Consider the following 25,696-nt stretch of genomic DNA (forward strand, 5'->3'; position numbering starts at 1 on the left):
TAAAGAAGGGAAAAGCCTCTTGAATGGCCTGAGGATGAGGAAATTGCTGTGAAATGTGCATTTTTTAATTCAATGCTAGACATAATCTCAAATGATACACAGAGAGGGCGGGACATAGAGTAGCCCCTCCCCTTTAAAAAAACAGCCAATAGCGTTTAGTTTTTATCACATCTCTGCCAGTGAGAGTGGTTGAGCTCAAGTGCATCAAATTAAAGGCATCTTGAAAGGGGCGGGGCATGTCAGACACTAGAGAGCATTTGATTGGTCAGAAGAATTGATTAAAACTGAAGTATGAGGTGACGTGAAAAAAACATTGATCCTTTTAGGCGGAAGTGAAAAAATACAAGCTTTGGATGTTTATATCAGGTTTATATTTACCAAACACAAATTTTGAAGCACACTAGCTAATACATATCCTTAAAACTAACTGAAGCTAACATCTAAAATGTTTTATTGTAATTTAATGAGTCCTTTCACAGAACATTTTCATTTTTGGGTGAACCATCCCTTAAATCAGGGGTCACCAATCCTGGTCCTGGAGGGCCGGTGTCCCTGCAGGGTTTAGTTCCAACTTGCCTCAACACACCTGCCTGGATGTTTTAAGTATGTCAAGTAAGAGCTTGATTAGCTTGTTCAGGTGTGTTTGATTAGGGTTGGAGGTAAAATCTGCAGGGCACCGGCCCTCCAGGAACAAGTTTGGTGACCCCTGCCTTAAATTATCATCATCACAAACTCAAATCATCCCTTAAAAGAAGGGTTTTTGAATATTGATTGTAAAAGAAAACAACATGAGCGGTAACATAAACAGTATCCTCAAATATGTGGCTCATTACAGCTTATTATAGATTGGAAAACTTAATGAGACAACACATTTCTGTAGCTCCCTCGAGTTTTATACTCACAAGAGAACGCAGTGTAGCAACCTGGAAAGAGCTGGGTTTGGTTACAGCAACACTGACTGAAAAAAAAGAGAGAGAGAAAGAAATGACGTTTGTTGTTTAGTTTGTAGACTGACTGTCTACATGAAGATTATTAGAGCACCTTCAATGACAGATAGACTAATTAAAACAGCACAAAGATGGAATATTTGCTCTTGATGGAGGGAGTAGTTGGTTGATTTCAGTCTGTTTTCATTTAACAGCTATTGTTTGGGCTCAGATGAACAGGCCACAGTAACAAGGGTGGACTAAAAACATCAAGTTTCCAACTGAATCAGGTAAGATGATAATTGTTTATACGCTTATAAATTTGACAAACCTTTACATTTATACTAGTATTTTTTAATGTTAGAAATATAATCAAAGTGATTTCAAATTGGCAGTCATGCACACTATTTATACTGTTTAAAAAAATGTAAAAAGACAGTAGGACACAACGTACTGTGTTAATATTAAGAAATTGTCAGCATTAATGTTTACTGGTGTTTCAGCTGTTATTAGAATTTTTCCATTGCATTGCGTTTTAGGTTTAACACATATATATTAGTAAAAATAAATGGATAACACCCTACACAAACAAAAGTACTTTTATATTTTTTGTGTTTTTATTTAGTTTAGTTTGTATTTTGTATTTATTTTAAAACTTGACATATACACTGAAAAAAAATGATTCAAAGACGATTCCTTGTATTTACTATTTACTATAACTGTTAAATAAAATTATTATAATTATTATATTATTATAATTAAATATTAAAGTTAAATGGTTTTTAAGCAATTTGTTTGGGCTCAGTTTAAACAAACAAATTAAGTTGAACATTACTAAATTAAATTTGTTTGTTTAAATTCAACTTCTAAATTATTTTCAGAAACATTTTCAGTGTATTGGCACTGTTCTACAGCAAAATATGTTCACAATTTTTCAGAAAGATCTGTCTTTTTAACAAAATTACCAGCATAGTCTCACATAACAATTTATTTATTTATTTATTTTCCAAATTTGCAATAGGGTGAGGGTGGTGTTATGCTTAAATTGGAGCAACACCAACCTTGTCTTTACCCTGCTAAAATGGCTGCCAGAGACAGTATACAGTAGTCAACATTTGAAATGAATCAAAAATGTTTGCTTTTTTATTTTAGGACAAATGTAAAATGGTTTTAGGACAACTATGATAAAAAGTTTTGATCCGCTTCAAAAGCTGACTATACTGTATACGTTACGCAGGTTTATTTGTAATGTAATGTTATTTTGTTTTTATAACATATAGTGGTAAGTTTATATTCTTATATCATATTTGATTTTTTAATGTAGGCTATGTTAATATGTGGGGCGCCACGGTGGCGAAGTGGGTAGCATGATTGCCTCACAGCAAGAAGGTCTCTGGTTCGAGCCTCGGCTGGGTCAGTTGGCATTTCTGTGTGGAGTTTGCATGTTCTGCGCATGTTGATTTCGGGATCAATATAATAACATTAAACTAAACAGCAGATATTTTTAGTGTGATTTGACCTTACCTGTGGTGACAAAAACTAAATATATAAACTAAATATTTTTTTCTTCATAAAGTCAATTACAAATTATAATAAATGTCTTATATAGGTGCTCGAGGGTTCATGGGAGTATGCCCAACCAGTCCACATGGACTTGGAGAAGACATTTGACCATGTCCCTCGTGGTATTCTGTGGAGGGTGATCGGGGAGTGTGGGGTCAGAGGCGATCTGTTGAGGGCCGTCTCGTCCCTGTATGAACAGAGTACGGCAATAAGTCAGCAATGCGAACCAAATAATAAGATTTGTTTCCAGTGCACGTTGGACTCCAGCAGGGCTGCCCCTTGTCACCAATTCTATTCATAACTTTTATCGACAGAATTTCAAGGCGCAGCCTTGCGCTGGAGGGGACCGATTCGGTGACTACAGGATCTCATCTCTGTTTTTCACAGACGATGTTGTTCTGTTGGCTTCATCGAACATGGACCTTCAGCATGCACTTGGGCGGTTTGCTACCGAGTGTGATGCAGCTGGCAAGAGAATCAGCACCTCCAAGTCAGAGGCCATTGTGCTCCACTGAAAAAAGGGGGTTTGCCATCTCCAGGTTGGAGGAAAGTCCTTACCCCAGATGGAGGAGTTTAAGTATCTTGGGGTTTTTGATCACGAGTGAGGGAAGGATGGAGTGTGAAATTAACATGCGGATTGGTGCAGCGGTAGCAGTAATGCGGTTGATGTACCGGTCCATTGTGTTAAAGAAGGAGCTGAGCCAAAAGGCAAAGCTCTCGATTTACCTGTCAATCTACGTTTCTACTCTCACCTATGGTCATGAGCTTTGGGTGATAACCGAAAGGACAAGATCTCGGATACAAGCGGTCGAAATGAATTTCCTTCGAAGGGTGGCAGGGCGCACTCTTATGGACAGGGTGAGGAGCTCTGACACCCGGGAGGAACTTGGAGTAGAGCTGTTGCTCCTCCACATCGAGAGAAGTCAGCTGAGGTGGCTCGGGCATCTGTTTCGGATGCCTCCTGGATGCCTACCTGGGAGGAGGCCTCGGGGAAGACCCAGGACACGCTGGAGGGACTATGTCTCTCGGCTGGCATGGGAATGCCTCGGGAGAGTAAAGTCTGGGATTCTCTCCTAAGTCTGCTGCCCCCACGACCCGACCCTGGATAAGCGGCAGAAAATGAATGAATGAATGAATAATACAGTAATTCCAAATATGACGTCAAATTTTAATTGTACAACATAAAGATCTAAAAATTCAGTCACATCAAATAATGCGAGCGGTGTTCTGTTGCTATGGTTACATGCTGGTATGCAACTTTTGATCGTGACCGATTTTTGTGTGCTTGCATAAAGTAAAAGAAGTAGTTGAAAAGTTAGGACTAAATTGATAAGTTATAAAACTGTTGTTTTTTTTATTTCATATTAATTTAGTTATTAATATTTATGTTTGTGACTCATTAAAGTGGTGGTCCAGAGTGTATTCTTAAGATTTTGTTGTGTTTATAAGATGCAAAGCAATGTCTGCTCATGCTTTATTTGTAGAAAATCAGGTTATTTGTTCATACATCTTATTTTGATCATATACAGCTCAGCTAACATGAAAACGACTGTCATATTTCCTAGTTCCTCTGAAAGCCCGCCCTCAAGAGGCTCTGATTGGTCAGCTAACATAATGTGCTGTGATTCGCGGATCGGCTCCAGGACACGTCTTTGTTATAACATTACAGCACATGTGGCCACGCCCCTTTGCTGCATGACGTGTATGCTCGTAACCTGAAGAGATTATGATCTCACTGACCCGGATGTATTTTTTTGTACTCCTCAAGTTTCATTTGCTGTGGGCTTTGCTAAGCTAACTCTGTAATAGCCAATGTCTTTTTTTTTTTAACATTGAACTTTGAGCGTCTTACATTCAGAGATGTTGTTTATGTTCACACAGCTACATTACACATCAACTAATGTTTAAAGTATGATATCGTAGTGGACCACCCCTTTAAATAATTAAATTATCAGTAGGTTATTCTGTGTTAGTGTTTGTGTTATTAATTATTCACCACCATGCCGTCCCAATCCCCTGAGAACTTTGTTCATCTTCAGAACACAAATGAAGATATTTTAGATTAAATCGAGAGCTCCCTCATCTTTCATAGACAGCAAGGGTCCAAAGGAGCCAAAAACACTGTCAAAACATTCAGCTTCAGGGGTTGAGCTGTAATCATATGAACACTTTTGTGCTACAAAACATTTTAAAATGACTATGTTTGCTAAAATGTCCTCTCGTCAGCTGCATGAGATGTTCACCAATGCTTAATTGCCATGCGATCAGATTTTCCCTCCGATGAAGTTCTGTGTGTGGGGGCGACACGGTGGCTCAGTAATTAGCACTGTCACCTCACAGCAAGAGGGTCGCTGGTTCAAGTCCCAGCTGGGCCAGCTGGTATTTTATGTGTGGAGTTTGCATGTTCTCCCCTTGTTGGTGTGGGTTTCCTCCGGTTTCCCTCACAGTCCAAAGACATGAGCTACAGGTGAATTGAATGAACTAAATTGGCTGTAGTATGTGTGAATAAGAATGTGTGGGTGTTTTCCAGCACTGGGTTGCAGCTGGAAGGGCATCCACTGTGTAAAACATTGGCTGGATAAGTTGGCGGTTCATTCCGCTGTGGTGACCCCTGATTAAAAAAGGGACTAAGCTAAAGGAAAATTAATGAATGAAGTTCATTGTCAAACAATTATTGACACTGTCCTGTAGTGTGACTTCAGTGACGACGAGTGTCAATTCAAGAACCAATAGGAGCGCTGAATCTGCTGAACTTTCTCAAACATCTCAAAACAGCTCTGATCTGTTTTTTTTTTATTATGGAGGCACGCTGTCAGCAAAATTGCAGCTACAAATTGTTTATGTTTGCCTTGTAGGTATAATGTCAAAATATGGGTTACTAAAAGTATTGATGACGTCAAACTTTCTGTGAGTTTTCCTGCATGTTCTTGTGTGAAGCATCTTTACTGTTTATGACAATTCAGATCTTCCAGTGTGTCAAGGATCATGTGCGTGCAGTCTGACATGCTAAAATCTAGTGTAAGCCGGGCTTAACGAGAATACGACGTAATGTCTGTACTCTGTAGTAAATGTTCACCCTCTCCTCTCCAAAGCTTTTTGTTGTTGATTTTTTTGCATTTTTGGTGCACAAAATTGTTCTTGGAGCTTCATTTGATTTCAGTTGAACCTTTACAGTTAAAGGTGCAGTATGTAAGTTTGACACCCTGTGGTTGAACTAGGCATTGCATTCCTGGATCAAAACAAACGGTTGTCAAATTAAGGACCAAGCGAGTTTAAAGCCTCTTTCACACTGCCTGCGAGAGCAGCGCTTGAGCAGAGCGTGGTTTTCTGACGTCCATGTCAACAGATTAGAGATTTCAGAGCAGAGCATGGGCATCGCTGAAGCAGCAGTGCCCTGTTAGTTTCGGTGCTGGGTCTATTTTTGCTGTGCTGCTCCCGCTTAATTAAAGTGACAGTGCATTGATAATGACCAAAACACATTGAATGACAGTAAAAAGTAACATTCATTCATTCATACATTTTCTTTTCGGCTTAGTCCCTTTATTAATCCGGGGTCACCACAGCGGAATGAACCACCTAAAAAGTAGCAATTTTAGCCAATAACTGCATGGATAATATCCACTGATTTTGAAATAGTCAATCAAATGAACTTCAACGATCAAAAACCGCAACAAATATTTATTTGGGCCCGAACTAAAAGATGAAATTTAAAAGCATTTTTGTATTAGTTTTGAAGTTGCACATTAGTTTGATCATGAATAAATATCATCATAATTATTCTGTATATATATATTATTAGAACTATAGGCCTACATTATCCTGACAATCAAAAATAAAAAGACATGATATCACAGGTGTTTGTCTTCTGACCGTGTGCACCTGAAAAGACATGAATGACACTCCTCAGAGCTTGAGAAGCAAACAGTTCTTTATGATCTATATAATTTGTAAAATAAAGAGTTGCAGGTTAAGGAAACAGCATAGGAGGAAGTTGCCGAAATGTAATTGGCTAAACTGACAGTGGGCGGGTTAAGAGACCAAAATAAAGACAGCTGTTCTGGCACGTAACTCCCATTTTCAAAGCTGAATACCTGACTTCAGCAATGTTTTTCAGATAAACAAGAATGTTCACTTCTTCTGCAAACATATTATGATATTTTTATGTTGTAGAAGAGTCAAAAACTGACATACAACATCTTTAAAGAGCCCCTATTTTGCATTATAAAAGGTACTATTTTGGTTTTGGGGCTCTCCAATAACAGGCTGACATGCATGCAAGATCAAAACTTCTATCGTCTCATAATATGCATTATTTACCTAATTATCCTAATAACTTCCATATGAATCGTTCAGCAATTCATTTGTTCCCAAACCCCTCTTTTGGGTGAGAAACGCCCACCACGGCTATGGAGTAGCAGAGTATGCGAGAGCTTAAATGCAGGAGTGCATTAAAGCAATGCAGTTAAACACCAGCATATTACTCTACTCTTAAACCTAACCCCAAGTAATAACAACGACACACATTCAGTATTGATACACACAGTGGCAAAAACTGAACTACAGTATTTTGAAAATTGACTGAGCATGTGAGGAACAGCTGATAGTGAAACGCGCTTAAATTGGTAAAGGAAGAGGCACGCGTCACGTTTTTTTGTGTCTGAAAGGAAAGCGCGTTCACATTTTACTGGAACTGGAACTACATATTTAGTGATGTACCATATCGACGTTGGCACGTTCAAGCAAAAGATCCGAACCCAACTTGATACATTTATTCGACTCTGAGAATCAATAGTTTTAAACACGGTGCACTTTCAGATTCAATACTCAGCTGGATGTTTTCAATCACTTAGAGCTGTGTTAAAGCCCGTGCACACTAAGACGTTTTTTGCTCGCGTTTTCCGTCGACGTTTAACGCCTCTTGACTAAATGACGTGCGTCATTGTGATCGTGCACACCAATGCGCAAAACGCCAGGCGCAAATGCGTCATTTAAAAAAAAACGCCTCATGCTTGTTTTTTTGTTTTGATATGCCGCGTCAAAATCTTCTCCACCAATCAGATTGGCACTTTTGCTCATGTGCACTGAGACGCTCAAGCGTAAAACTGTCAACGCGAGCACACATTGAAAAAGATGCCCAGAGGCGATATGAACGTGGAGCTGCTTATTGCACTGGTGAACAATAATCATTTCTAGAGCATTTCTTCATCGAGCTGGAGCTGCTGCTTGAACCATCCATGCTTGTTCGAATCACCAGTAAGTTTACCAACAAGCGTGTGAACTTTATTCCCTCCTCTTCTTCTGTGTTATAAGCGGGTGTCAGAAGCTTAAAGTTGTGTAGCGCCATCTAACGTCAAGGAGTGATTTTGCATACTCTTCTGCTTGACGCCAGTGAAAAGCGCTTGGGTTTAAATATGGAAAAACGTCTCGTAAAATGCCGACGGTAAACGCAAATAAAAAGGTGTGTACGAGCCTTTACACTGCTTGGAAGATTATTTTCAAAAACCCATAATAGGGGCGCTTTAACAGTTGCATGTTTTTGATTCTTTTGACGAAGGCCAGTTAGTGTGCGCTGTGCAGGTAAACCTCACTCCTCTGTCCTCTAAAGGTGCTCTAGCGACGGACGCTATAGGCCATGGTCTTTAGCCTCAACGGTAGAGCAACCGACTCCCATGTGGAAGGTCGCTGGTTCCAGCTCGATACCAGCTCGAAGCGGGTTGGGTGTGGTTATAGGACCGGCGGGGTTACAGAAGAAGAGGGAGCTCTCGGATTTCATCTGAAACACTTTCATTTGTGTTATGATGATGAACTAAGCTTTCAGGTGACTGGAACAGCGTGAGGGTGAATCTTTAATAACTGCATTTTCTTTTTTTGGCTGAACTAATCTTTTAACAGTGCTTTCCCACATCTAACTTGCCTTGTTTTTGCTGTGTTGTTGTTATATTTTAAGGATGTGGAGGAGCAGCTGGAGATGTGTTCGCCATGGAAACGGAGCCAAAGACCGTTAAGGAATGACAGACTGAATCTCTCCGGTGTGTTTCTCCTCAAACCCGAGCAGAATAAACTCGGACGACCGTGACGGATCTTCCGCTGCTTGCAGTATTACTCGTCAAGCATCTCTAGAGCTCCAGTATGTCGGCGAACGGGACCCAGGACCGTCCGGTTACAGTGGCAGAGCCGCACACTAGTGGAGGGGCGCAGGAAAGGACTGTGCGTGCTCCCGGTGTCTGTCCGTCTCTCCTGCGCTTCCTGCGACTCAGGTTCACTCCGGAGTCTCTCGAGAAAATTTATCAGACTTATTTTCTGCGGCAGCGGCAGGAGACGTTACTTGTGTTGATCGTGTTCGCAGCACTGTTCAACGGCTATGTGATCATCATGTGCGCAGTTGTTTACTCTCCGGATAAACTGAACACGCTCGCAGTTGCGGCAGGTGGGCTGGCGTCGGATATTCTGCTCTACATCACATCCCGGTTTCGTTTGCTCCCGGTGCACGTGTCCTCATGCCTCGTGCCGTACGCGCTGTGGCTGCTCATCATGGTCCACGTGCTGTGCTACTTCAGCTTAAACTTCGCGGGGTTTTACGCCGCCGGTGACACGGTGGGATGGCAGACGTTTTTCATCTTCTCCTTCTTTCTCACGCTCCCGCTGCCACTCGCGCCCATTGTGTTACTGAGCGTGTTCTCTTGCTGCGCGCACACGCTGCTGCTGGGATTCACAATATCGCTGAGAAACCAAGACAAACTGCAGCTATCAGTGCTGATCAGACAGGTAACACATACACACTGGAAAACAACATCATTACATAACACGATGATAATAATGCTTGGCATACTTTAATATCAGCACTTTTTAAAAACTTTTTTTTTCTTGCAAATGTGTATATAAATACAGTATACAGATTTTAATGTTTAATTTTTTTATTTAATCGCTGAAGTTGACACTTTTGCTAACTTCAAGTATGATACATTACATTTATTAAAAGTAAAGACATGCATAATTTTACAAAAGAATATATATATATATATAGAGAGAGAGAGAGAGAGAGAGAGAGAGAGAGAGCGAGGCAGTGGCGCAGTAGGTAGTGCTGTCGCCTCACAACAAGAAGGTCACTGGGTCGCTGGTTCGAACCTCAGCTCAGTTGGTGTTTCTGTGTGAAGTTTGCATGTTCTCCCTGCATTCGTGTGGGTTTCCTCCGGGTGCTCCGGTTTCCCCCACAGTCCAAAGACATGCGGTACAGGTGAATTGGGTAGGCTAAATTGTCCGTAGTGTATAAGTGTGTGTGTGGATGTTTCCCAGAGATGGGTTGCGGCTGGAAGGGCATCCGCTGCGTAAAAATTTGCTGGATAAGTTGGCGGTTCATTCCGCTGTGGCAACCCCGGATTAATAAAGGGATTAAGCCGACAAGAAAATGAATGAAATGATATACACACAGTGCATCAGGAAAGTATTCATAGCGCTTCACTTTGTCCAATTTTTTTATGTTACAGCCTTATTCCAAAATGGATTCAATTAATTTATTTCCTTAAAATCTTCCCTCTATTCTGACTAGTCTTCCAGTTCCTGCTGCTAAAAAACATCCTTATAGCATGATGTTGTCACCACCATGCTTCACTGTAGAGATGGTATTAGCCTGCTGATGAACGGTGCCTGGTTTCTCAAAACAAACGCCTGGCATTCACTCAATTTTAGTCTCATCAGATCGGAGAATTTAGTTTCTTATGGTCTGAGAGTCCTTCAGATGCCTTTTGGCAAATTACAGGTGGGGCGTGGCTTCCGTCTGGCCACTCTACCATACAGGCCTGATTGGTGAATTGCTGCACAGAAGAACGCTGGAGCTCAGACAGAGTGACCATCGGGTTATTGATCACCTCCCTGACTAAGGCCCTTCTCCACCGATCACTCAGCTCTAGGAAGAGTCCTGGTGGTTCCAAACATCTTCCACTTATGGATGATGGAGGCCACTGTGCTCGTTGGAACTTTCATAGCAGCAGAAATGTTTCTGTAACCTTCCTCAGCCTTGTGCCTTTAGACAATCCTGTCTCTCAGGTCTACAGACAATTCCTTTGTCTTCATACTTGGTTTGTGCTTTGACATGCACTGTCAACCCTGGGACCTTATATAGACAGGTGAATGCCTTTTCAAATCATGTCCAATCAACTGAATTTATTACAGGTGAACTCCAATGAAGCTGCTAAAACATCTCAAGAATGATCAGTGGAAACAGAATGTACCTGAGCTCAATTTAGAGCTTCAAAGGCTGTCAATACTGATGTACATGTTGTTGTTTATTTTAGTTTTTTATTTTTAATAAATTTGTAAAAATTTCAAAAACTCTTTTTTCACATTGTCATTATGGGGTATTGTGTTTAGAATTTAGAGGAAATAAATGAATCAATCCATTTTGGAATGAGACTGTAACATAAACAAATGTGAATAAAGTGAAGCGCTATCAATACTTAACAGATGCACTGGTTTTACTAACACAAACAAACAATGAACAAAACAGTTATTACAGCCTCAAATCTTCTTTGTTAACGCTAGTTAATGGAAATAAAGTTGTTCATTGGTAGTTTGTCAGTTCACAGTGCATTAACCAATATTATGGGTTTTGATTTTAATAATGCATTAGTAAATGTTGAACTATGATTAATAAATGCTTTATTAGTTCATTGTAATAAATTCATTAGCTAACATTGACTAATGAAATCTTGCTGGAAAGTGTGACCAAAACATTTGACTGACCTGAAACTTCTGCCTAATTCAAAACCTGATTCATGACAACAGAGGGTTTGCAAGAGAAACATGTGACATGTTTGATGTCATGAAGGCGGAGCTTAAAGGAGGATCTGATGTAATATATCAATTAAATCTTTTTTACATTGACATCATAGGACAGTTTCAGCCATATCAAAAAACATCATTGTTCTCTTTCTGTAAACACTCACCGGACACTTTATTAGGTACACCCGTCCAACTGCTCGTTGACGCAAATTTCTAATCAGCCAATCACATGGCAGCATATCGATGCACTTAGGCATGTAGACATGGTCAAGACGATCTGCTGCAGTCCAAACCGAGCATCAGAACGGGGAAGGAAGATGATTTAAGTGACTTTGAACGTGGGATGATTGTTAATGCCAGACGAGCTGGTCTAAGTATTTAGGAAACTGCTGATCTACTGGGATTTTCACGCACAACCATCTCTAGGGTTTACAGAGGATGGTGAGAATAAGAGGAAATATCCAGTAAGCGTCAGTTCTGAGGGTGTAAATGCCTTTCTGATGCCAGAGGTCAGAGGAGAATGGCCACACTGGTTCCAGCTGATAGAAAGGCAACAGTAACTCAAATAAGCACTCGATACAACCGAGGTCTGCAGAAGAGCATCTCTGAACACACAACACGTCCAACCTTGAGGCAGATGGGGTACAGCAGCAGAAGACCACACCGGGAGCCACTTCTGACAGCTAAGAACAGGAAACTGAGGCTACAATTCACACAAGCTCACCAAAATTGGACAATAGAAGATTGGAAAAACGTTGCCTGGTCTGATGAGTCTCGACTTATGCTGCAACAACATGGAAGCATGGATCCATCCTGCCGTGTTTAAATGGTTCAGGCTGGTGGTGGGGGTGTAATGGTGTGGGGGATATTTTTCTTGGCACACTTTGGGTCCATTAGTACCAATTGAGCATCGTGTCAAGGCCACAGTCTACCTGAGTATTGTTGCTGACCATGTCCATCCCATTATGACCAAAATGTACCCATATTCTGATGGCTACTTCCAGCAGGATAAAGCACCATGTCATAAAGCGTGAATCATCTCAGACTGGTTTCTTGAACATGACAATGAGTTCACAGTAGTCAAATGGCCTCCACAGTCACTGGAGCTCAATCCAATAGAGCACCTTTGGGATGTGGTGGAATGGGAGATCCGCATCATGGATGACACATCTGCAGTAACTGTGTGATGCTATCATGTCAATATGGAGCAAAATCTCTGAGGAATTTTTCCAGTACTTTGTTAAATCTGTACCCCGAAGATTTAAGGCAGTTCTGAAGGCAAAATCGGGACCCTGCCCAGTACTAGTAGGGTGTACCTAATAAAGTGGCTGGTGGGTGCATATATGCATGTGTGCATATTAAATTCAAAGTGACACAAGTGTGTTGTTTCTTGCAGCTCGTGGCGAATCTGATGCTGTATTTTGGTGCCATGCTGGTGGGTGTGATGTCATATTTCATGGCTGACCGTAAATACCGCACAGCGTTTCTAGAGGCCAAACAGTCTCTGGAAGTCAGTCTCACGCTGAAGGAACAGAGTCAACAACAGGTACGCACACAAACACACTCGCATCAGTTTAATAGGTTATTAACTGGACCGGATGCCTGAGTTTAAGGCTCAGTCTGTGAGATTAATGAACGTGTAGAGATGCTCTAATTGGGCACAGTGGTAGAGCTCTGCCCTGGGGCCCATGTGTCCTGTTACCTGTTATTGGCACATCTGAGCAGATCTCCAGGCAAGGACGCACTGTACACACACACACACACACACTGTTGTCACTCTTATTGCAGTAATGAAGTCATTCCCCAGGCTGTTGTTATTGTGACAGCAGTGCCACTAAAGACCCAAGAGTCCAAATCTGCCATTGCACATTATTTTATGGTGGTCACACAGTACATACAAAACCTAGATCTAAAGGAACAGCCCACTTTTTTGAAAATAGGCTCATTTTACAAATGACCTATAGTTGAATAGTTTAGTTTTATCGTTGTCAAATCCATTCAGCCAATCTCTGGGTCTGGCGGGAGCAATGTTAGCTTAGCATAAAATATTGAATCGCATTAGACCATTAGCATTCAATCCAAAAGGATTTTAAAAAATAAATAAATAATGTTTCTACTTAAAGCTTGACGGAAATGGAACAATGTACATTTTCCAGGTCGATGTGGCTAGGAACTATACTCCCATTCTGATGTAATAATCAAGGAACTTAAACTAGTACTTTTACTAGTTATTTAGTGCTTTTTGGACTGAAGGGCTGCAGACAAAGGCCTATAATATTTAATTTCACTTAAAAATGCAAAAAATGTGTTTTTATTTTTTGTTTTTGTTTTTTGAAGGCACTTTATTGCATTTGGAATGTTTTCTGCTATTTATATATTGCAATATGAATATAGTTTCGCAAGATGACTATTTAATATGCAATAAAATGTACAAAATTCTTTAAAAAATATATTACATTAATATAAAATATTAATTTATACAAAATAAAATATTTCCCTGTACGGGCGGCGCAGTAGAGCAGTTGGTAGCACTGTCACCTGACAGCAAGAAGGTCCCTGCAGTTTGGTCTGTGTGGAGTTTGCATGTTCTCCTCGTGTTCGCGTGGGTTTCCTTCGGGTGGTCCTGTTTCCTCAGAAGTCCAAACGCATGCGCTATAGGTGAATTGGGTAAGCTAAATTGTCAGTAGTGTGTGTGTGTGTGTGTGAATGAGGGTGTATGGGTGTTTCCCAGTGATGGGTTGCAGCTGGAAGGGCATCACTGTGTAAAAGATATGCTGAAGAAGTTACTAAAGGTACTAAGCCGAAGAAAATTGAATGAATGAATAAAATATAATAGTGGCATTGTTTAATATGAATTTAAGTTTTAGGATTACTTTGATGAAATATATAGTCTAAGATACTATAGAAAATATAGGCTACCATAGTAATTTATAGTAAATACTACAGTAGAACCATAGTATAGTAGAGTAGGCTACTTGAATAAATCTGATGTCGTGATTCTATAGTTGCAAAACAAATATAACAAACATAAACAAATTATTCCATATTGTACACTCAAAGAAATGCTGGGTTATTTAAACCTAAATTGGGTTTAATAAGGACTAATCCAAACACTGGGTCCAAATTTGGTCATATTTATTTGATTAAAAAAATTAACCCAGTAGTTGGTGCATATTACACCCAGAATAAATTAAATTGCTTATGAAAACAATGTAACATAAATAACAGCGATTTGTGTGTTTCGGTGGAGTCTAACATTATTGAGGTACAGAAATTCAGTAATCAAATGCAAGAAAACACTTTCTACAATCTTCATTGTTTAAATAAACAATTAATCTTTGTTAAAGTGGTAAACTTTAAAATGTATTGTGTCCAAATCATACCTGTTAACATCGGGATGTGAAAATAAGGGATATGCACACCATAATAAGGGGTTTCTTAACTGTATAAACTTACACATTCTGATTAAAGAGCAACGAATGGATCTTATTTATTTATATTTTTAGTTTGATTACATTAAATAACAAGTGTCACTTAAAAAACGCACACATCTAACGTTATAGTATAAGCATTCGATTGCTTTCCTAAATTTTTATGCTCATTTAGGACAAAATTAGTTGTGTTGGAAAAAAAAAACACCAAGATCGACATCTTTAAGTGTTGTTATTATTAATTATGAGTATATATCTGTTCGAACACACACCCAAAACCCAGACACTCACTGCATGTGTACAGAATCCGTTTGGGAAACAGCATCTATTTATCACTATGGAGCGTGTCAGCTGACAGTCATGTACCGCTATGACTGTTTTGAGGATTGCATTGGAGGGGCGAAGGCACCTGTATTGAAAAGGAAAGGGAATCCTGCCGTTTTTATATTTGTTTTGAAGTGTTTTCATGCCTAAAAAAAACGAAAGCACAACAGACTCATATTTAAGAGAAAGGGGCGGCCCCTGGTGGTTCGGCGGTATGGTTTGCGCATAGGGAAGATCGGCTCTTTAATGTTTATTCACACATTTCAGAGAAAGACTGAAAATACGGAAGAAATGCGGGAAAATACCTTTGCGGGACGATAGCAGGATAAAACTGCAAAATGCTGAAGAATCCGGGAAAAAACAAGAAGGTTAACAGGTATGGTCCAAATGGTTTGAATTAACTTGAAATGGCTTGGTGTCTTGCGATGCGACTATTGCAGATTCAGGCATTGCGATATCGATGCAGAAACGATATATTGTACAACGCTAGTTACAATTGCAAAGATTGTTTTTTTCATGTAAAAATATACCTCATTCTCATACTCTAGCCTTGTCTATTTTTAATAAAAAATAAAAATAGTAAAAAAAAATGTTTCCCAAAATAAAAGTGAATATCAATATTTTTCAAAGTATCGTATCGAAGTAAAAAATTCCACTATCGTGACAAAACTACGGGATAATGTATTATCCATTGGATGCACACTTCAGAATCTCGCCGGAAGTAAGAGGTTATCCGGGTCCTCCTTAATATTCGACTCGCATACTGTTTTTTACATAGTTGCAACACAGGCTCATTCTGAAAACATAGCTCTATATACTGTACATCTCTGGTGATTGCAAATTATGTAGCCAGAGGTACGTATATTTTGTCTTTAAAACTAGCGTTACAGGGTATATGACTTTGTTCCTTTTAACGCTACCAGTTGACCGCTTACCTGCGTATAGCCAGTTTTTCTGCTGTTACCAGTTTATCCAGTGGCTCGCCTTGTACGTTAGTGGACTTGTGACATGGATGCGAAGACGGGTTCGAGCCCAGCGAAGAACGGTTCCAAAACACAGGTAAAACAAAAGCAAGTAAACAAGAAACAAGTAAATAACGGTGAGAATATGGTAAAATCTGAAAACATGGTAAAAATTCAGGCTACGGCGTGGGATTTTCATTTTCTGCATTCCTTTTAAAAAACATTGTCGGTTGGGTTTGGGGGGTGGGGGAGGGCTGGTCAATCGGTGCTTTTGTAAACACTATCGGTTGGGTTTAGGGAAGGAGGAGGGTGGGTCAGTTGATCGGTCAGTCTGTCAGTCGACAGTGGCCTCTGGTGGATTTACGCGAGAAGAACAAGCACGAATAGCACTCGTGAGAGAAATTCACGAAAACAAAAACTGCAAAAAAAAAAAAAAAGTACCTCCTGGGATGTGTAAATGTAAAGGTGTGGTGTGTCATTGTTCCCTCATTATCATCGCTAAACTGAATTTCAACCCTAAACAGCCTTTTAAACACTTCCCAACATTTGTTGATCACTCAGTCCCGACCCAAACCTACACGTTATTCAATATTGCTGTGTTTTTCTCACATTGTTTTATTGGAAAATCAAGTTCCAAATAGTTTAATAAATGTCTTTATGAGTTTTTAGCATTTATGTCAATAACAACATTTCATTGGACTTCTTAATCATAAGCAGCAGTCGATCCGAACAGTTTACTTGCTTTCTGTCGGCTTCTCTTTCAGTCCGTCCCGCTCATGTGGTCACATGGTCTCCAGAGATCAATCCTAGAATGCCATAGCAGCAGGGGCTTCTGGGAGTTGACTTCAACTAGCCAATCAGAGCGCAGCGGATGGGTTTAGCTTACTATGGCAACTGCATCAAGAGACAAATATGCTCTGAGAAAATCTAAATCCCGAAATCCCACTTCACTCATATGTTCATGAAGGAGAGAGAGAGGACAAAACGCCTCAGATTTAGATACAGCTGTTTATGCAATCTCCAGTATATGAAAAACATGTGTCTAATCAAGATTCAAGATCAGATGAAAATAAGACATGATAATTCTGCATTGCCTAGTTCTGTTATTAGTAAAAGTGAATAATAATATTAATAATTAATTAATAATTCCTTACATTTATATAGCGCTTTTCTGGGCACTCAAATCGCTTTACACATAGTGGGGAATGTCCTCATCCACCACCAGTAATAATAATAATAATAATAATAATAATAATAATAATAATAATAATAATGATAATAATAACAACAACAACAACAATAATAATAATAATAATAATAATAATAACAACATATAATAATAATAGTATCTAAAATAGTGCATTATAATAATAACCTTGCAGGAATATATTTTAAAATAAATATTTGATATACGGTTGAAAACAAATTGTGTTTTTCAATAAGATGATTATTTAAGCACATTTTGAAACATAACAGTTTTAATAAGTAATAATTTGCTTAATATTTCACTGCTGATTACTTTGTATGAGACTAGTATTCAGTTTAAAGTGCTATTAAAATGCTAAATTGAGTTTACTAGGTTATATTAATTAGACAATTCGCTTTACACAAATCGCTTTACACATAGTGGGGAATGTCCTCATCCACCACCAGTAATAATAATGATGATAATAATAATAATAATAATAATAATAATAATAATAATAATAATAATAATAATAATAATAATAATAATAATAAAATAATAATAATAATAATAGTAATAACAACATATAATAATAATAGTATCTAAAATAGTGCATAACAATAATAACCTTGCAGGAATATATTTTAAAATACATTTTGGTTTACGGTTGAAAACAAACTGTTTTTAAATAAGATGTTTATTTGAGCACATTTTGAAACATAACAGTTTTAATAAGTAATAATTTGCTTAATATTTCACTGCTGATTATTTTGCATGATACTAGTATTCAGTTTAAAGTGCTATTAAATGCTAAATTGGGTTTACTAGGTTATATTAATTAGACAATTCATTGGACATCAGTTGTTTGTTTGATAGCCGATCAAAAAATAATTGTAATATTGACCTTAAAAATGATATTTAAACTGCTTTTATTCCTACCAAACTAGATACAATTTTTTTCTATAGAAAAAAAAGAGGAAATACTGTGAAAATGCCCTTCCTGTTTTAAAACAACACTTAGAAAATATTTGAAAACTAATTAAATTTCACCGTAGGGTTAATAATTTTACTTTTAACTGTATCTATATATCTGGGGTGCCTACACATTTTTGCATGAAGGGCAAAAAACCCAATACTATTGAGAGCTGTCTTGATTACCAGCGATCTGAACTCATCCTGACCGATTGCACAGACACCACCGGAGGATTGTCAAAGACTGATTACACAAACCACTTAAGCAGCACACACACTCACTCCAGTCGCTGAGTCTTGATTACTTTAAGTAACATTACAACGCGTTTTCCTTGATTTGTTTTCCGTGTTTTGACCCTTGGCTAGTTTGTCTTTTTGTCACTGTCTGCCGCCTGCCTTCCGACCTCTCGCCTGTTATTGTGACTGCAATTTTGGATTGCCTTCACACATCTGTTTGCACCCCTGTTGACCTTTCCTTGCATGACATCCCTAATAAACCTGCATGTGGATCCGAACTCTGCGTCAGGGAGGCCGGTCTATTGAAGAATATGTGGAGGACTTCATTAACCTGGCATATTTAACATCACTAGATGAGGTATGCCTCATGATATTTTTACATGGTGGGCTGTCTAAGCCACTGTACATTATATATATATATATATATATATATATATATATATATATATATATATATATATATGCACTATGCACAAGCCTCACTCGACGATAATGAACTATATTGATCTGGCACTAAAACTCAGTGGTTCCCCCTTCACTGTTGGCGAAGTGGTGGACACCCCTAAATATTGTTTTTGGGGAGGGGGCAGTGTACATTACTAGGACATTACTAGGACTCCAGTCTAAGGCACATCAGTCACCTAGCATTTAAATTGAAACAATTAATTTCAAATGAAAATGAAACTATTAATTTCAGTTAGCTCTTTTGAAGCTTAACAATAAACAATAAACAATTAAACAATAAAACAATTAAACAGTAAAACAATTGAACAATAAAACAAACAAATTAAAATTTGTGTTACATTTGAAATGACAATCTCTTATGGTGGGCAAATCAAAGATAACCAAGGGCCAATTTTGTCCTGCGGGCCTTAGTTTGGGCATCTCTGCTATATTCGTTCATTATATAGTCCCTTTAATAATCAGGGGTCGCCACAGTGGAATGAACCGCCAACAAACACCCAGACACCCTTACATTCATACACATACACTACGGCCAATTTAGCCTATTCAATTCACCTAAGCTACATGTCTTTGGACTGTGGACTCCACACAGAAAAACCAACTGACCCAGACGGGACTTGAACCGGCGTCCTTCTTTCTGTAAGATGATTGTGCTACCCACTGCGCATTTAAAGCTTTTTTGTAGCAGAAAATGACATGTGGTCAAAATATCAAATGTTAATGGTATTCTCCCAAATATGGATTTCTTAATCCTTGGTATTGTGTTTTTTGAGTGTGTATATATTTATCTGTGTGTAGGAAGAGTTATTGCTGTCCATCTTACCGAAGCACATCGCAGATGAGATGCTGCAGGGTATGAAGAAAGGAGCCAACCAGAAAACAGATGCTCAGCAGTTTAACACCATGTACATGTACCGTCATGAAGACGTCAGGTAAAACATTAACAATAACATTATAACCGTCCTTCACTTTTCCTGTATTTTATCCTGTATGCCAATTTTATTTTGACCCACCTTTGGAATCTGCAATTAATGACTTGTTTTCATGTCAGAACTACAGCTTATATTTAGCAATTTGAATAAAAGTGTGAACTGACAAATGCAAAATCACAATTGTAAAAAGAGATATTCTGAATTATGCCTTAAATATATTTAATTACCCCTTCTCTGTGGTGTAAACAAGCTTCCTTATGGTCTGAATATTGGTGTAAGCATTCCTGTAATAACATCATTGCACCAGTAGATGGTGAAAAAAGGTGTCTTAATGGGGACCTATTATGCTTATTTTTACAAGATTTAAAACAAGTCTCCAACATCCCTAGAGTGTGTATGTAAAGTTTCAGCTCAAAATACCACACAAATATTTTTTATAACCGAATAAAACTGCCTTTTTTAGGCTTTGATCCTAATTGTGCTGTTTTGGTGACTGTCGCTTTAAATTCAAATGAGATTATGCTCTTTTCAAAAGAGGGCGGTGCTACAAATGTCAGTGTGTCAGCATAATTCAAAACAAATAAACTCTTAATGTCTGGCGGATGCTTCTCACTCAGGGCTGTTTATGCGAATGAGGGAGAGACAATCACTAATGGGCGGGGCTTTCCCTGGGGAATGACACGTACAAAGGTGGAATCTCAATCAAAGTGTTTCTGTATGGTTTTTATCAATCGTGTTAATAAAAAATTGAATTAATTCATGTTTACTATTAGAAGCTGGTTACAACTGTATTTAAACCCCTTATAACAGTGATTTATGCATAAACGGACCCCTTTAAATAAATCTACATGTCTCTCTTGCTGAATATATTGTTTTATTCAGAAATACTTTGACGAAACTAAAAGGGTTGTCATTTCATGTTGACGTTTAACAAGGCTGTTGAAACTCTTGATTTGATAATCTAACATCTCTTGTCTCTCTTCAGTATCCTTTTCGCAGATATCGTAGGTTTTACACAGCTTTCATCTGCTGTGACTCCTAAAGAACTTGTCAAAGTGCTCAACGAGTTGTTTGCTCGCTTCGACAAACTAGCAGCGGTGAGTAAAAACAGCAAACTATTATAATTCATTTTCCTTCAGCTTAGTCCCTTATTTATTAAGGGTTGCCACAGCAGAATGTACCTCCAACTATTCTGGCATACGTTTTACATAGTGGATGCCATTCCAGCTGCAACCAAGCACTGGGAAACACCCATACACTCTTACATTCACACACACACACAAACACACGTTCATCCAATTCATCTGCATGTCTTTGGACTGTGGGGGAAACTGGAGCACCCACTGGAAACCTACACAAACACAGGGAGAACATGCAAACTCCACACAGAAATGCCAACTGACCCAGCTCGGACTTGAACCAGTGACCTTCTTGCTGTGAGGCGACAGTGCTAACCAATGAGCCACCGTACTGTCTCTAAAACAGCGTTTATTAGTAATAAAACAAACTATTTTAAAACTATTTAAACTAATTTCTAGTAACTGATTTCTTTTCTCTTTGCCATGTAATCAGCTGAAAGTGACATTTAAAGGCTTAACTAGGTTAATTAGGTTAACTAGGCAAGTTAGGGTAATTAGGCAAATCATTGTGTAACAATTGCTTAAAGAGGGGCTAATATTATTGACCTTAAAATGTTTTTTTTTAATTGTAAAACTGCTTTTATTGTAGCCAAAATAAAGCAAATAAGACTTTTTCTTGAAGAAAAAATATTAGGAAATGCTGTGAAAAATTTCTTTCTCTGTTAAACATCATTTGTGATATACTTGAAAAAGAAAAAAATTCACAGGAGGGCTAATAGTTCTGACTTCAACTGTATGTTTTATCTAAAGTACAGTGGCGTAGCGCAAAATGCTGAGGCCCCCCTGCAGGGATCACCGACGGGGCCCCCAAGTTGAAGCCGGGGGGTGGGGGGGGGGGGGTGGATATACACAAATACACATAGATATACACATATATCTATGATCGGGAGTTTTCCTGGATGTTAGTATGCATTTTTTTTTTAATTATGAAAATGTTTATTTGACCACTTTTCTACATTGATGGATCACTTATTGCACGGGCATTCCTGACAAAAAGCTTGTGTTTGTGTGTATGGAAATGTACTTTTCACCCTCCCTGTTAAATTTGATCTAATCATGTGCTGAAATACAGCTCCTCTCCTGCTTTCACTTCTCATACTGACGGAGGGACCGATTCGTTTGTGAATGAATCTCCGTTATGAACGACTCGTTCGCTAGCCGACAATAATACAAGTTTCTGGCTGTGCAGCATCTCTTTGTCATATTTCTTTTGCATTGTTTGCTGATTTATTCAACAAACCTAGCATAAACCGAGTGTTTAGTGCGAGTTGGTGCTACTTTGCCTTATGGTGAATGCAGTAAGTGACTATAGCTATTATCAATAACGTGACCTGTTTAGCACAAATTTCAAAACATACAAAAACGTAAAAAACTTAATCCTATGAAATGTTCTGCCTTTGTGCTTTGTTTTCTTTGTTTTCTCGTTACTACAGTTGTAGACAGCGCTTAAGTCGAGCATCTTCACGTAATAACACTGTCCTGACTAGTGCGGTTGAATGACATTTGTCCTGGGAGCACTGTACCAATGTGGCGGCGCTATTGACGCATGCTCAGGGTCCCTATGCGATATCTAGTGTATATATATCTATGTCACAAATTGAGGAGCGGGGAAAGGAGGCGGGGTGGCGTGACAACGCGGGGAATCCTTCACAAACTGAGGAGCGATCACAAACCGAAAGTGGCGAGAGCGTCAAAGTAGCCAGAAGTCATTCATTTTTTAACGAGAACCGGCGGCGAGAAACAGCGGCGCGTCTTCATTGGCTATGACGCGGTTCGGCGCCAAGCAATCAGAATGAAGTAGTCCACCGCTTGAGCGGAATTCAGAGAACACAGACCTGTAAACTTTGGTTCCGGCCACAGTTGTTCCCAAGAGTTTGATTATTGCGGTTCCTGGATTTTCAATTATTAAAAATCGCGACGACGTGGGGCCCCCTAATCACGCGTGGCCCCCTGCGGTGCGTGCCCTGCGGGCCCGTCCGCTACGCCACTGCTAAAGTAATACATGCATATGCTATGAAGTATCAGCATGATACATATTAAAGCTGCACAATTAATCGAAAAAAGATCAAACACACCCAGGGCCGGAGTGGGACTCCTTTTCAGCCCTGGAGTTTCAAGCCTCAGACCGGCCCACCTCAGTTCACGACTGACTATATTAAAATAAGATCATTTCCAATTCAGTTGCTAATTACACTATCACGTTTTTTTTGCTGCTTTAGAACTTCAAATGTTCAACAACCCTAACAGTATTATATGTCTTAACAATAAAAATGAAAACAATAAATTACTCTAACAAGGATCGAACACGGGTCCGCTGAGTGTTGACCTAACATTCTAACCGCTGGACCACAACAGCTGTGTATTGAAAGGAGACACAACTATGTTTTATCATCATTAAAATAGATGGTGGTCAAGTAAATATATATATTTAAAAAGTGTGAGTACTGAGAGCAACAGATTCTGGAGCTAGGGACACCGGCTCTCGCGGCCAAAAAACGGACCGGCCCACCGGGAATTCTCCCGGTCCTCCCGATTAGCCAATCCAGGCCTGAACACACCTGAACCAATTAATTAGGACCTGAACACCTTGTGATAATTACAGGCAGGTGTGTTTGATATGGGTAGCAACTGAAATCTGCAGGAAGGTAGATCTCCAGGAACAGGATTGTGCACCCCTGCTTAGACAATCTTAATCCAGCTTTTCTAAAATTCTGCCAATCATATTTTCAAGTTCAGGAGAGAAGCAAAAGCGGCTGCACGAGTCTTTTCATTGTTTCACACACGTTGCTCAGCGACATGGACACCTCCAAATGATGTTAAAAGAGTCACATACTGTATTTATAAGGTATAATTCACCCAAAAATGTCATTTCTGTCTTCATATAATGATGCATTCGCGGTCGGGAAATCACAAGTGACGTGAGCTGCTGACTGTGCGGGCGCGCGCCCTGCTGAATGTTTATAGTGTTTACAGCTTATTAAGTTGTAAATAATATTCAGTTTGTGGCACAGAGTGATCGTTTGAGAGCCGCACGCGAAGTATGAACAGCACTTAGCAGTGAAAATGAAACCGAAAGCGTGCACATTATTTAAATGATCATATCGCATTTAGAGTTATGACTGTGACAAGCATTTGATGTTGTGCATAAAAATAAATGTTTACAGTGTCAGTATAACTACTTTAGCCTATATATTCTTGATTTTACAAGTAAATGGTCTAATAATGTTCTCAATGACAGATTGCAAGCATAGGCCTATATCTCAAACATAATTCAACATCAGAATTATTATAAGTTGAATAGAATTATGTATAGAAACCAGTAGACATACATATATTGTTGTTTTACCATATGTTTGAGAATAAACAATAATGTCATATTAAGCTTTATTTTACATCTGCAGAATTGTGAGAGAATCGTGATCTTTATTTTAAGCAAAAAAACTTGCGATTCTCATTTTAGCCAGAATTGTGCAGCTCTAATACACATGATGTGTTTTCTCTTTAACAGCAACACCACCAACTGAGGATCAAGATTCTTGGAGACTGTTATTACTGTATCTGCGGTTTGCCAGATTACCGTGAGGATCATGCTGCCTGCTCTATTATGATGGGCCTGTCTATGGTGGAGGCCATCTCGTAAGTACACGCCCACTGGGCGGAGCTTTGCCTGCAGAACCCAATTACTGGGCAGGGCTTTATCTACTGATCATGGCATATGGGAGGGGTTTTATTTTGAAAGTAACACTTTACAATAGGTTGTGTCAATAAATATTAGTTAAATATATTTACTAGCTTGAACAAACAATGAACATTACATTTATTACAGCATTTGTTCATGTTAGTTAATAGTAAATGAATATACAGTTGTTCATTGTTAGTTCATGTTACCTCACAATGCATTAGCTCATGTTAACAAGCAAGACTTTAGATGTTAATAATGCATTAGTACAAGTTGAACTAAGATTGATAAATGCTGTACACGTTTTATTCAGCATTAGTTTGTGTTAGTAAATACATTAAATAATGAAACCTTGTTGTAAAGTGTGACCGTTTTATCTCTAACAAATGCCATTTGTGAGAAGCGTTATCTAAAGCACAGGTCAGTGGGAGCGGCTTTGTGAACAGTTAATAAGCACTGGAAGAAGCTTTATCTACAGAAACATTATGATGAATTATGAATAAGTGTAGTTTACGGCTGTACTTTCACAGTAACCTCAGGAAGTATAGATGCTATTAGGAAATGAGGGGAATGTATTAATTGTTGATGTTGTCTACTGTGTGTGTGTACATGTTGAATTTGTATTAAACAATATAAAAAAATTTTGTTTTTTCAGAATGGTTGGTATTGTAGTAATAAAATTATAAAATAATACTTTTATAACAATTATAATCAATTGAATTTTAATTATTTATATAGTATTTTATTTCTGTTATATTCATATTTATTTTTAAAGTAATTTAGGGTAGAATATTTAGATATTGTTAGACTACATCAGCGGAACAATTATGACAAAAATCAGTTATATAATATATGTAATAACCATATTATCATTTATAAAATAACTGACCTTTTAATTTCATATATCTTTATATTTTAGTAAAAAATATTATTATTACATATTATAAAATATGTAATTTTACAATTATAGATCACTTTTTTATAGATATGATTTTTAAATTAATTTTATAGTTAAGTATAATTAGCAACTATTAAACGGACCATCTAAATTGTTTGTGTCACCTGTACTCAGCTATGAAATAAATATTGCTTAATATTTTGA

At 38.5% G+C, this 25,696-nt stretch overlaps 2 protein-coding genes across 4 annotated transcripts in view; both read left to right on the plus strand.

The window, feature by feature from the left end:
* flvcr2b (FLVCR choline and putative heme transporter 2b) overlaps positions 1–12,610 on the plus strand; it is a 343,389-nt gene extending 330,779 nt beyond the window's left edge. Inside the window, exon 7 of the transcript XR_015517930.1 lies at positions 11,378–12,610. The gene's annotated coding sequence lies outside the window, so the exon portion shown is untranslated. The remainder of the gene's footprint in view (positions 1–11,377) is intronic.
* adcy3b (adenylate cyclase 3b) overlaps positions 741–25,696 on the plus strand; it is a 47,027-nt gene continuing 22,071 nt past the window's right edge. For 2 of the 3 annotated variants that reach the window (XR_015518908.1, XM_087298718.1), the window contains exons 1-6: positions 741–1,216; positions 8,437–9,254; positions 12,664–12,813; positions 19,643–19,776; positions 20,762–20,873; positions 24,424–24,551. Coding sequence is in view for 2 of the 3 variants with exons in the window: in XM_087298718.1 (XP_087154844.1) it covers positions 8,619–9,254; positions 12,664–12,813; positions 19,643–19,776; positions 20,762–20,873; positions 24,424–24,551 (1,160 nt within the window). In the remaining variant the exon portion in view is untranslated. Of the gene's footprint in view, positions 1,217–8,094; positions 8,308–8,436; positions 9,255–12,663; positions 12,814–19,642; positions 19,777–20,761; positions 20,874–24,423; positions 24,552–25,696 lie in introns of all 3 variants that reach the window. The other variant, XM_087298719.1, reaches the window with a different exon arrangement.

This window comes from Danio rerio, chromosome 20 (assembly GCF_052040795.2).
Source record: "Danio rerio strain M-AB ecotype USA chromosome 20, GRCz13ab, whole genome shotgun sequence".
Taxonomy (NCBI): domain Eukaryota; kingdom Metazoa; phylum Chordata; class Actinopteri; order Cypriniformes; family Danionidae; genus Danio; species Danio rerio.